Genomic DNA, 14,507 nt, shown 5'->3' on the forward strand with positions numbered 1-14,507 from the left:
TATGTATATTTGTAGCTTTTGCATGGTATGTATCAAATATGTTGTAAAGGCATAGCTTTTACATAAATTAAACCTGCTGTCCCTTGAAAACCTTTAGAAAATGTATGTAATCTGTTTGTAAAATCATGTACCCATGTGTAAATATGCAATATGTTGGTAGTTTTGAAAACATATACATGTTCAACATTTGTAAAATTAGGTAGACCACTTGGTGTAGAAAATAACAATGTAGAATAATGAGTAAATCATTGACTACAACATATAGTACATATTAAAAGTAATCAAATATGTACAAAATTTGGGGAATGATTTTAATTTTCTTATTTTCCTGTTACTTGGTACATTTATTTACATCCTCATACTCTCATTAGCAGCATTCATCATGTACATTTTTCAATAATAGCTCCAATTGGTAAAATCAAGTATTCATACATACAAACTAAAATGTAGTTATAAAGTTTAGCAGAACACCCCCTGTCATTATTGATAGCTCAGGTACTCTAGTAAGAAGATCACACCACCAGACAGGTTTTATAGGACTTGAGAAATGTTGCTGATTTAAGTTTTCTTTTTCTGAAACAGAATAATTGAAAGAATAAATTTAAAGCAAATGGTTCAGGTATAAACATGTCAAGCTAAGTAAAATCACTGTCATCCATACAAACAGGCTTGTCTTTTATAGGTGCCAGCGCTACCTAAAATACACTCATGCTCGTGTTGTGTAAACACACCCATGCCAGTGACACATAAAAGCACCCAGCACACTCTGTAAAGTGGTTGGCATTAGGAAAGGCATCCAGGCATAGAAACCATGCCACAACAGACAATTGGAGTCTGGCCAGCTCCTGTCAAACCATTCAACCCATACCAGCATGGAAAATGGATGTTAAATGATGATGATGATAATGTGTGTGTGTGTGTGTGTGTGTGTGTCATTTAATGTACACAGTATCAAAATATTGATAATTTCTTACCATGGAGACACCATAATTAGACAGATTTATATAATGTGCCTTGTGTCTCCGAGCAATCTTCAGGCTCAAGGCACATGGTAAGTTCTATTTGAAAACCAAGATGCTGGTACATGAGAAACAATAAGAAAAAGACAAAATAAAAACAAGAAAGTTGATGCAAAAATGGAATAAGACAAAGGGTGAATAAAAAAGGAAACAGAAAGAAAAGTAAGAGTTACGGTGCCCTCTAGTTCAACAAAAGAAATCTGTCCATGTGCTTGCATTTGCTGAAAATTTTGAATCTGGAACTAAGTTGTGTGGTGGAATTCTAGAAGCATTGTGTCCCACCCACATATAACAATAAAATTTTCACACACTCTACCCCAATAAACCAAACTACATCCTTTCTCTTCCTCACATTCCCTCTTCATACACTATGATTATTTCCCACTCCCCATTCCTGTCCTCACTGCCCTGCTCACTGTATTGCTGCTTCCCCAAATCATACGCAAGTTCTCACCAGTCACTGCATTCTCAACCCACCACTTACACCTTCTTGGCAATACCCTGCCATGTACATCATGACCCCCATACTTTGAGGGTATGCCCTGGCACTTGCCACCACTTATCTCTCTCTCTTCCTTACTCTACTATCCCATCTATGCTCTGATCCTCGTTCCTTGTGAATTTACCCTGGCACTTCACCATCTCTCCCCTACTCTCTCTTGCATTCTTGCTGTCTCTTTTTTTCCCTTGATCTTCCCTCTGGCTAGGTAACCATCTTTCTCCTCTACAACAGCACACCTATTTCTGCCCTCATTCATGATCATTCTCTCTCTCCTTCCTTTGCTCTTCCCTCTAGCTAGGTAACCAAGTATCTCCCTTACAGCAGGACATCTGTTTCTGACCTCTTTCTTTCTCTCTCTCTGCTGGGTAACCATGTATCTCCCCTACAGCAAAACACCTGTTTCTGTCTCTCTGTCACACTCTAACCTTTCATCATCTGACAAAAGATCACCTCCTCCAATGCACCCTCTTCTGTCAAAGATTCCTTGTCTTAAAAGCTACTGGGTGACCCCGCCAGTGCTGGTGCCATGTAAAAAGCATCCAGTCCACATTGCAAAGTGATTGGCATTTGGAAGGGCATCCAGCTGTAAAAACCATGCCAAAATGGTCCTCGGCTGTGCTGGTGTCACATAAAAAGCACTCAGTCTACTCTGTGAGGTGGTTGGTGTTAGGGAGGGCATCCAGCTGTAAAAACCCTGTCGAAACAGACACAGAAGTCTGGTGGAGTCTTCTGCCTAGCCAGCTCCTGTCAAACTGTCCAACCCATGCCAGCATGGAAGGCAGACATTAAACAATGATGATGATGATCTTTCATTTATGCATAAGTTGCATCTCTCTGATCCATTTACATTGGTATAGATTTCTCCACAATTGATTGTAGGCAGTGTGCAATTGGTTTTTTTAGCCAACTTAGTGGCTTTATTTTTGTCAATGTCTTTTATAATTGCCTTCACATAAACCAATGTAATTTTTCTTTTCAATTGTTATCTTAAAGCACTGCTGTGACGTGACTTTGGTCTCATAGATTACTGAGTTTATGCTCACATGTAGGTTGACAGTTCTATCAGACATATGTGATCACATTTAGACTGCCAGTTCTACTTCAGACATAGAATTGTGATCACATACCAAATGATAATTCTGTCAAAGATATAGCTGTGATGATTGACAGTTCAACCAGATACAGAGAACAGTGATTACATGCAGAATGACAATTCTATAAGAACTATAGAACTGAGATGATATGAAGATTGACAATTCTATCAGGCATACATAAATGTGATCACATGCAAATTGGAAGTTCAATCAAGCATTAAGAATTGCGTTCACATATAGATTGACTGTTCTATCAGACATATGGTACAATGCTGATATGAAAATTAACAGTTATATCAGACATACAAAACTGTGATCACTAGTAGAACTGTGATCATGTGTGGATTCATAACACTATCAAACCCATTGAATTGTGATTACATGCAGATTGACAGTCCTGGCAAGCCTATACAACTGTTATCACATGTAGATCGATTAATGTGTCAGATATATAGACCCATTATCACATATTGTTTGAAAGTTCTACCTGACATGCAAAACTATGATATGAAGATTGACAGTTCTATTAGACATCACACATTTAATATTCTAATATGACAACTGATACTTGCATCAAACATAAAATTGTGATGATGTCTAGATAGACAGTTCTATCAGATATACGGTACTCTGCTGATATGAAAATTGCCAGTTATATCAAAGAACTGTGACCACATGTAGACTGACAGTTCTGTTAGACTAAATACACTTAGGTCAGTTCTTAGCTGATTGACTTTTGAAAGTGAGTATACATTTTAGTCAATGGTTACACAGATTCAATATTTTACAAGCGCGCGCGTGCGCACACACACACACACACACACACAAAATAAGATGTAAGAAAAGTTGTTTACTTGAATTTTTTTCACTTTTGCTTTCAAAGCTTCAACATTGACATCTGAACCTGTGAAAGAGTATTGTTATTATTATTATTGTAGTACATAAGCAGCACAGCTATTCAACTCATGTCTCATATTATTATTATTATAAATTATTATGATTATTATTACTTGTGTAGTGGAATGGTAAGTGGTAATTATGATAAAGTGTTGGAAAAAATGTGGAATTGATCAAATAAATATTGGTTATATACCCGGTCAAATGAATCATTCATATCTCTTACTTTAAATTTGGGGCTTTGTGTTAATGTATGAAATTATTACTATTGGCATCAGGAAAGGCATCTGGCTGTAGAAAACTCTTCCCCAACATTCTCTTGACAGACCCATGCAAGCATAGAAAAGTAGACGTGATGATGATGATGATAATGATGACATAGATTAAATGTGATTTATTGGTTTCACTGCTTTGAGTTTAAAACTTGGCTTGATTAAATTAGTTTGACAGAGAAGACATAGAGGACCATAAAAAAAAAAGAGATGGGTTTGAAAAGAGTGGAAAAGTGAAAGTAGCAAAGAACCCTATTAGGTAACTAAAAGGAAGAGGTTTGCCAATGTCTTATAGCACGAGGATCAGAGACTTAAGGTGATCTGGACTGCTAGACAGTATATCAGAAAATAGAGATGTAGGTGAAAAATGTGTACAGATGGATAATGGTATGCTTGCACTTAGTGCCTCTGATAAGAAAGAGGCATGTGAAGAATGCATGGGATAAAGGTAGTCATCCCTATGTGAATCCAACAATGGGATGCACTATCCTGATTGACAGTGGCATGATATATAAAGCAATTAAGGGTATGAAGACATGGAAAGCCTCTGGTCCATTGGGAATTACCACTGAGATGCTTAAAATATCTGGTGGAGCAGAATATGACATCGTCACTTGTATAGTTAATCAGGTTATCCAGGAAGGCATCATCCCCAAAGACTGGTTTAGCAGCATTATAGTCAGCTGTTACAAGGGTGAAAGAGATTCCTTAGATAGAATTACAAAGGTATCAAATTGCTGGATCAGAATTCTAACCCAGTTAATTAGAAACTGAAGTAGAGTGATGAGATGCAGTTTGATTTTGTGCCAGAGATAAGCATACCTGTCAGACAACTACAGGAGAAGTATTTAGCTAAAAGTAAACCATTATACTTGGCATTTGTTGACCTGGAGAAAGCTTTCTCAGTGATATGATGGTCTCTAAGGAAGCTAGAGACAGATGAATGGCTTGTGAAAGCTGTGTAAGTCATATACAGGGGTACTGTCAGTATGATGAAAGTTAGTCAGGAGTACAGTGATGAATTTAGTGTGCAGGTAGGCATTCACCAGGGCTCAGTTCTCAGTCCCTTCCTATTCATCATTGTCCTCCAGGCCATAACTGGGAAATACAACATGCTAATCATCTCCCTCTCATAATAGAATCTCTAACAGAATTAGAAAGGAAATTCCAGGTGAGGAAATGAAACCAAGAAAACTAACAGGACCCTACCCCCATCAAGTAAATGGTCCTGCTTGATATGTAGGAAAGGTGTAGGCAGAAATTTCATATGGTATAACTAGTGCAAGCTTAGGACACACAAGTAGTGCAGTGGAATTGCAGGAAGATTAATAGAGAAAGTAGTTTTGGTATGTGAAAGATGCACAGGTACCATAAAATCTCAGGTCACACAGGAAATTGATATTCTCAAATGCCCTGATGGCTCCCTAGAAATTGCAGATAGTTTTTGCTACCAAGGTAACAGTGGAGGAGGGTGTTCTGAAAGTGTAGTCACTACAATAAGAATAGGATGGAGAAAATTCAGAGGTGATATTATTTCTATTGGCAACAAAATCTCTTTCTCTCTAAGTGAAAGGCAGATTGTTTGATGCTTGTGTACAGACAGCAATGCTACCTGGTAGTGAGATGTGGGCCCTGAATGCAGAGGACATGCAAAGACTAGAGAGGAATGGAGCTAGTATTCTCCGCTGGATGTGCATTGTTAGTGTGTATGTATGAGAGTGCGAATGTATTCAGAAAAGAGTTAGGCATAAGAGGAATCAAATATAGAGTGTAAAGAAAGAAGACAGTGCTGGTTTGGTCATGTGATGCATATGCATGAGGATAGATTCATAAAGAAATGCTAATCACTTGAAGTGGATAGAACCTGTAGAAGAAGAAGGCCCAAGAAGACATGGGATGAAGTAGTGAAGGCTGATCATAAGATGCTGAGCCTTAGAGATGATTGGCGCATTTTGCTGTGTTCAAGAAGACCTGCCCATTGTAGCAAAAATGATATCCTAAAACCACACAGTTATGCTTGTACATACATATGAGGCCCTGTTCCCTGCTCATTTTCATCCATCCTCCATCTATGGTACAGTCAGCTGATGTACTTGCCTAAGAACAAAATCAGCACATATTACATCCAATCCCCACCCTAAAAATGTCCCCCATTCCTGATCAATCCTACCCACACTATAACAGCCAATCACTCCCTTTTTGTGCCTTCAATCACTGCTCTCTGCCCTCTACTACACTCCATTCTAAACACCAATAACCCACCGACTATAACACCCTTATGCTATATCTCCCTCTCCACTGTTTCTACACATTGCACATACTTTCTGTTCTATTCTCCTTAAGCCACCCCTATACCTCCCATTTTACCCCTCTACATACTGTTATTTCCTATCATTATCTCCACTTTAGTTCATCACTCACAACATTAAACCCTACCTCCACCAGTTTACTCCTCTTTCACACTCCTATGAAAGCATCTAAACACTCTCTCATCTCTTCCCCGCCCCTCTTATGCTCACTTGAGAGTTTGCTCTAGCCCCCACCCCCATTGCTACCTTCCTCTTGTCTCCTTCAGCTATGTATCTCCTCTATAGTAAGACACATATGCTTGCTCTTCTATCATACTTTAGCCTTTCAACACCAGCATAAAGCCACTCTCCTTCACCTTACCCCACAAAAATACTTCCTCTTAGTAGTGAGAGCTTTTTATCTTTCCTTTCCCCCAGTTTTTTGTCTTGCAAGTTACATGGCAACCTCATGCTGGTTGCATGAAATAAAGTAATCAGTACACTATGTTAAACGAGTGGCATTAGGAAGGGCATCCAGCTGTAGAAACCATACCAAAGATAACATTAGAGCTCAACGCAGGCCTACAGCTCATCTGTTCCCTGCCAAACCATCCTCCCCATTCCAGCATGTAAAGTTGACACAGAATGATAATGATGATGATGAAGAATCAACTTCCTTTTTCCTTTTCTTTTAACTGGAGCCTGAGGCAGTGTTCATAGCTTTTACAGGCCCTCCTAGACCAGAGAGATTGATACCATTAATGTGTCTCGTGAACCTGCAAGGAAGACATGAGCAGGGGTGGTTCCAGAGGGATAACATTTGGGGAAGGATTAGGTGTAATGATTAGCGCTGGGCCTGGAACATGAAAGTAATGATGAGGAAGGCAGAAACAAGTGGGATGAGGTACCTGAATGAAAGTGGTATGAGACCATTCAGCTGTCAAGAGCAAGAGAAAATGTCAGAGAGAAGATAGTCTTGTACTGAGATGAAAGTAGTAGTAGTATTAGTAGTAGCAGCAGCAGCAGCAGATGTAATAGCAGTAGTGATGGTTATGTAATTGCTGGTATTTTACAATCTCAGACTAGATATACAATACATGTAATAATTCATCTCCAATATTTGACAGTTATATATCTTCTCTAACAATTTCTACTGATATTATGAAAGCTGGAAGACATTATAAGACTGTCAGGTTTGATAGGTGAAACATTGATTACTTTTAGTACTCACATCCTAGCACCTCATTTCTGGCCTTGCTCTCTCTCCACATATATTCCCCTCCCTGGTTGGCATGCCTGAGTTTACTGAGTACTTTCTATATTGTCGTGTGTACAAGACCCTACTTTCTCCTGTACTGAAACCACAATGGAAAGCTGGTAAATTGATCTCCCTCAGAAGTGACTGATGAACAAGATAAGCTCTCTAGTCCTGCTTCTACAAAATGCACTCAATACACACTAGAAAGTGGGTAGCAAATATGTGGAAAGTGCTAAGGTACCTTTTATTCAAGATCCCTAAATTTGGTAATATGAGAAAATGCACTCAGTTCACTTTGTAAAGTAGTTGGTGACAGGAAGGGCTTTCAGTCATAGAAAACAGCCAAATGACATGTGCTAACACCAGTCTATGGGAGCAGTAGTTATAAATAAGAAATTACTTGGACCATGACCTGTCCAACCCATACCAGCATGGAAAGCAAACATGAAAGTGATGGCAGTTATGATGATGATATATTAAAGAATCCTTGAGTGAATGACACAAATCTACATAACTTACAAAATGTGTAGTTCTGATGTCCATTTATTTTCAAGACAACAGAATACAGTGATTTCTGTCATTCACAGCCAGCCCTTACAGTGGGTATAGGCCTGGCTCCTTCCTTTCTACAGGCTAGTTAAAGTTGAACAAATCCTATTTGTTGTGCAATCCCACCTCTCTCATCACTAATCTGGTCTGACTCAATCTAGATGACTTTCTTCCAGCTCTCATCACTTTCCAAAGTTTCAGGATTAATTAATTTGTGCTCCAGCTTTCAGCATTTTGCTAAAATTTTGTCATCTATCTTGTAAATATAATTAGTTCTTTTCATTATTCTGTCTATTTTATTACCATGTCATCATGTAAATATAGTTTCAATAGTTTTGTCTTCCTCGTTGTTGCCTTAAGATAACCTTAGTTCACACATTTCCTTAACCGCAACATATTCATTCATTATTCACTCATTTATTAAAGTTTATCTCTCTCTTTGCCTCACTCTGTCTGTCTGTCTCTCTCTCTCTCTCTTTCGATTACCACTCGCTCTGTGAAGACTTCCTCCACCACCACCTATATAAACTAGCACACGTACTTGGATTCCCTACTCGACTTTTTAATACCTCTGCTGAAGAATACAAATCTCAGAAGATGCTCAGATAAGAAGTTTTGTCTTTTCAACCTCACTCATCTACTTTTCTATTTCTGTGCAGTTCTTTTCAATATTCTGTCTATTTCATTACCATGTCATCATGTAAATATATTTTCAAGAGTTTCGTCTTCCTCGTTGTTGCCTTAAGATAACCATTTCCTTCACTGCAACATATTCATTCATTTATTAAAGTTTATCACACAGTCACTTATTTCTCTAATTTTGTCATAGATTGGCTAACCGAAAACTCTCAGATTTTTCAATTCTATTTTACTATTATCAACATTTGCTGTTTCGTTAAATTATGCTACACAAATCCCAAAAGAATATTTTTCTCCCTCGTGTTCTGACCACTACCCCACCTCTCTCTCTTTCGATTACACTCGCTTCGCATGGGCATCCAGCTGTAGAAACTCTGCCAAATTAGATTGGAGTCTGGTGCAGACATCTGATTCACCAGTTCTCAGTTAAATTGTCCAACCCATGCTAGCATGGAAAGCAGACGTTAAACAATGATAATGATGATGATGAACTATAAATAATTTGAAAAGCAACAGTAATTTAGTTTAAAGAATATTTTATACTCACTACTATTAACCTTACTGGATCTTTGAGCCACTTCTTTTGGAACCAAATAAGCTTGCTTTCTTTTCTCCTTTTGTTTCAGGATAGATTTTTGTGTTTTAGCCTGAAGAAGAAATAAATGTTTAAAATGTTCACCTTTATACCAGAAAATGAAGTTGCTTTAAGTAGATAGAATAAGTTTCTCTCTGTCTATTGTTATACTTTATAAATATTTCCTATAAAGCCAACATAGAAACACCAAACTACCTTACATTAATCTTTCACTAATAAAACATTAAAATCTGACCAGAATATCTAAAATTGTAAATCTATAGCCATCACTCAGAATTGAAGCTGAACTGGTAATATATTTGATGTTCTTGTGAATTGTTCTAGGTGTTTACATAACCCTAACCCTGACTCAGTGGTACATCCAGAATGTAACAGCTGGAGGGTGAGTGCGACACCAATAGTTAGCTGGTCTTCATTTTCAGCCTAGTAGACTGGAGAAATGTGAAATAAAGTACCTTACTCAAGGACACAACACACTGCCTAGGCTAAATTGAACCTATGATCTTATGCTTGTCAACCAACACCCTAACCACTAAGCCACCTGTTCTCACTGTCAAACTATAGTTAACATATAAAAGATTTAAGAATTTGGATATGTTATCAAATTACTTTCCTACCTTGGAATGTAATCAAGTTTGCATAATCATCTTGTTTAATTAAAGTTTGTAGAATTACCTACTTTAATTAAAGTTGGTTTGATTAACTCAAATCATAGAATATTAGTAAAATAAAAACAGAAAGTATTCAACCCTTTTCTGATTTATGATGTAAAACATGTTTTCAGAAATAATGAGAATATAAAATAGTATTCAAGATAATGAACAAGAGATAATTTATTAATAAAAACACAAAATATTGAAATATTGTCAGAACAAGTCTGACTGTGTGGTAAGAAGTTTGCTTCCCAACCATGTGGTTTTCAAATTCAGTCCTACTGTGTAACACCTTGAGTAAGTATGTCTTGCTATAACCCTGGGTTGACCAAAGTCTTCTGAATAGACTTGCTAGATTAAAACTGAAAGAAGACTAGCGCGTGTGCAAACACACACACACAAACACATGTATACACAAGAGTAGGCTGATAAGCTCATAGGCTGACTTTGAAGGAGTGATGCTAGAATTGTGAAATCCTGCATGCATTAATTTCAACTCTTCTTATGAATAACTGTCAGCTAAACTGACATCTGACTGTTTAAAGAGCACTTAAAAAGTAGTGACTTCTCTTGAAAATGGACAAAATTTGGGTCCATGGTGTTATCAAGTACCTGCAGAGAAAGGATTTAGTACCCAACAGCATTCATGCTAACATGGTTGTTACATTAAGGGATGATGCTCCAGCTTTATCAACAGTGCAAAGTGGGCAGCTGGATTTAGGAGGGTTTTGAAAATGACCCAAGGTCTGGATGTTCTTCAACTGCTACCACCGAGGAAAACACTGATCATGCTCACAACATGGTGACTGACTATAAATAAAATAGCCAATGCTATTGGCATATCCTGTAAGAGGGTTGAGAATATGAAGGTTTTGCCTGGTGGCTGCCAAATCCTCTGACACCTGATCAAAAGCACACCAGGCTGATCACATCCAGAAAAAATCTCACGATTATTTGAGGCAGATCCAGCTGGTTTCCTTGAATGTTTCCTAACACAGGATGAGTGTTGGGTTCATGTCTTTGAGACAGAGACAAAGAGACAATCTATGCAGTGGAAACACCCCTTCTCACCTGCTCCAAAGAAGGCCAAGGTTGTTTCATCTGCAGGGAAGGTGATGGCCTCTGCATTTTGGGATGCAAAAGGCATTGTGTTCATTGACTATCTTCAAAAGAACCACACCATCACTGGAAGGTATGATGCCAACTTGCTGAGGCAGTTAAGAAAGGCTATCAAGACCAAAAGTCCAGGAAAACTGATGAAAGGGGTCTTGTTTCATCAGGACAATGATCCAGCACAAAAATTCTTGGTTTCAATGGCTTCTACGCATGACTGTGGCTTGGAACAGATGTGCATGTCTTTTTTGACCAACAGGATGAAAGCTTTGTTACCAAGAACTGCAACACTAATGGAAGAAGTGCATGGACTGCAAGGAGGACTATGTTGAAACATAAACATCATTCAGTCACATTCCATGAGAGTATCTTTGTCAGCCTATAAACTTTTCAGCCAAGCCCCATGCGCATGCGTGCGTGAGTGTGTGCCAACATAGAAAACGGACATTAAACGATGATGATGATAATATATATCAATTTAATACACAACTGAAAGAACTGCTAATAGATTCATGCTTTTATGATACTTTAACTAGGTATATTTATAAAATACACCATGTATCTCTCACTGGATGGAACACTTCTTTGTTGATACTACCTATATTGAATGTGGGGGGGGGGGGTATGGCTTGTCTTGACATTGCATGATAATTGTCAACAAACATCACTGCCATACAAGGTGTTATTTGTTTGCAGTCTTAGGTGAAAATATGTCTGGTCATTGAGCTATTCATGTTCAAAGGACTAGGGAAAATATTAACATGTTTGGAAACAGGTGAGGATTCACAAGATGGGCATCTGGCTGTAGAGAATCTATCACAATATATTTTGTCTAACTCGTGTAAGCATGGCCAGGGTGGACATTAAAATGATGATAAAACAATATTTTTATAGCTTTAATTAAAAGTGACAGACTTATTAAGATATCATTTGACCGCAGGATCTATAGTTTATTCATTTATAATGTGTTTCCTGGTGTTCTAGATAAGGGCATGTTCAATAGCTATGACTACCTAATTGCAAGTGATGTTATTGTTCAGCCCCAAATCAGCTCTGACCCAGCAGGCCTGTTAATTAGAATTATTCTAATGATGATCCTCCCATTATTTTATCACTCACAGTCTATTAAGGACTGCATTATCCAATGTGTCTTTCTCTTTTTTTTAGATGGTAGGGAATGATTCAAGGGAGTTGTGACTGCTATTTCTAGAGGTTGAGTAACTACATCCAGGCGCCTTTATAGGTTCATATCTATCATTTGTCAATTATCTCCAGATCAACTCTGATCCTAAAGAATATGATCAAAGGTGTTCTAGTGATGACCATCCTGCCTTTTCAGTAGATAAAGTGTATCAAAGACTACATCAGCCAATGTGTTATTCCTTTTATTAAAATTACTGAGTGTTGTGTGATGGAGGTTTAGCTGCCCTTTCTAGTAGGTCAAGAAAACACCATTTCAAGAGGCACCATTTTTGGCCCTAATATATACCACATGTAAAATCTATCTTACTGGGGTGATCATTAAGAATATCAGAAATAATTGTAAATTTTTCAGAGGAAACTCCAAGAGAATGATGTTTTGTCTGAATAGAGAAACGTCTCTCAGCATCATTTTTAATATCATGGAAACTAGAACATTTAGTAATGGAAGCAGAAAATACACAAAAAAATTAAAAATATAAATAAAAACCAGAAACCCTCTCTATTCCTTACTTGTATTTTTATCTTCTGCTGGGATTTTCTCTCAGACTCTTTGAAGAAATATTCTCCTGAAGCTAACTGTTGGTCAATCTGAAATGGTAATATTAAATCATATAAATAAGAATGAAATGAAACTGTTGTTGATGTTCATTCTCAAATCAACTGGTGAAAGGCTTTCCCATCATGACCATACCATCATTTGGTCTAACTTCCATCATTCAATGTTTTCTTCCATTTTTAAGACAGTAGGATGTGTCATTTGAGGAGATTTAGTAGGTCAAGCGACCAGACAGAAGCTCCTTCATTAGCTATGAAATTGTTAAAATGAGGTCATTGTGTGTGTATGTGTGTGCACACATACGCATGCAACTAACAAAGTTGTTCATAAGTTCACAGGGTTATGCCGTCCTGTCAGGAGGAGAAAATTATCTTAAACAAATGAAGTTATTTTGGTCTTTTATTGGGTTCAAACAGTGGTATGGCCATGCAAGAACACTATCTGGTGCTAAAGAAGAAAAATTATGAAATAATGGATTCAGTCTTTTCTAATAACTTATAACATTTTCAAGGAGCAATGGAAGGAAAGAATATTCAAATATTTCATACCTTGCTCTCTGGTCTTGGAGGTGGGAAGGGTGTATATTCTTTCTTGACTTTTTTGACCGTTGCTTTCTTCTTAGAGATCCGTTTCTTTCTAATCTGTGGTAAGAAGCGACTCCAATCTTCATTTTTCAGTGCCTCATCTTTGGCCAATTCTCTCTTGATCATTAAAGCCTGAACAATTACAAACAAATAATCAACTCTTAAATCTGTAAATCTATTTAAATGTCTGAAAGGTGTTGTTAGTTTAGAAGTAAAGGTTTCTGGTTCAAATTTAGTCTGGCACTATCTACACATCCAGGAATCAAACTGATTGAGATGTTGAGATTTAAAAAAAAATTTCATCTCTAAAGATGAAATTAATTGTTTCAAAAACTTCTAATTTACTAATTCTACATTTTTAACAGACTTGATTTTGTGTTTGAAGCTGTTGGTATTGCATCATCATCATTATTTTAATAATTAAAAAAAATACTTTCAAGGGCACAGCCATGTCAATAAGCTACCAATGGGTAGAGATCAGAATAACCAAATGTGATATTTGGTTAGGCATCTATGCATTCTGAGTTCAATCCCCACCCAGGTGATTTGCTTTTTAAGGTCAATAAAATACAGACGTCAATGTAATCAACCATTCCTGTTGACTCAACATAACCACAGTCCAATGACTGAAATCACTGCAAAAAAGTTGGCAGTTCACTAAGGTTATACCAACCACTGCCACTGTCACCACCACCTCCTCCTACTACTACTACATCATAATAATAATAATAATCCTACTATAGGCATAAGACCTGAAATTTTGGGGGAGGGGACCAGTTGATTACATCGATCCTAGTGTTTTACTGGTACTTAATTTATCAACCCCGAAAGCATGAAAGGCAAAGTCGACCTTGGCGGAATTTCAACACAGACGAAATACTGCCAAACTTTTTGCCTGGCATGCTAACAATTCTGCTACGAAAATGCAACAACACATACATATAAAATATGGAAGAAAAATAATGTAAATAAAGACCTCGATAAAACAATGAACCCTAACAAACTAGCTAATATAAGAAGATATATTCTAAAAGCAAAAAAAATATCAGAAATAGAAATAGAACAATTGAAAGGAAAAATACATCAGGAAAATCTAGATAGTAGTCACACAGCAATGCCAAATAATAATATAAACACTGAGATAGCAAAACACGAGGACAAACGTAACATTTCCGGCAAAAACGAAGTAAACAAAAAACAACAAACCCAGACCGTAGAGATGTATAATAGTGTACAAAAAGCACCAATCCAGAACACCACAGACAAACATATGAATGAAAAGGAA

At 37.3% G+C, this 14,507-nt stretch overlaps 1 protein-coding gene across 1 annotated transcript in view; it reads right to left on the reverse strand.

Annotated features, from left to right (window-relative positions):
• Positions 1 to 294: 294 nt before the first annotated feature.
• Positions 295 to 14,507, reverse strand: part of LOC106878967 (KRR1 small subunit processome component homolog) — a 42,003-nt gene continuing 27,790 nt past the window's right edge. The window contains exons 7-11 of the mRNA XM_052967756.1: positions 13,187 to 13,354; positions 12,593 to 12,670; positions 9,066 to 9,165; positions 3,470 to 3,519; positions 295 to 573 (exon numbers count right to left, since the gene is read on the reverse strand). Coding sequence (XP_052823716.1) covers positions 559 to 573; positions 3,470 to 3,519; positions 9,066 to 9,165; positions 12,593 to 12,670; positions 13,187 to 13,354 — 411 coding nt within the window. The 3' untranslated portion in view covers positions 295 to 558. The remainder of the gene's footprint in view (positions 574 to 3,469; positions 3,520 to 9,065; positions 9,166 to 12,592; positions 12,671 to 13,186; positions 13,355 to 14,507) is intronic.

The sequence above is a fragment of the Octopus bimaculoides genome, chromosome 5, assembly GCF_001194135.2.
Source record: "Octopus bimaculoides isolate UCB-OBI-ISO-001 chromosome 5, ASM119413v2, whole genome shotgun sequence".
Lineage (NCBI taxonomy): Eukaryota > Metazoa > Mollusca > Cephalopoda > Octopoda > Octopodidae > Octopus > Octopus bimaculoides.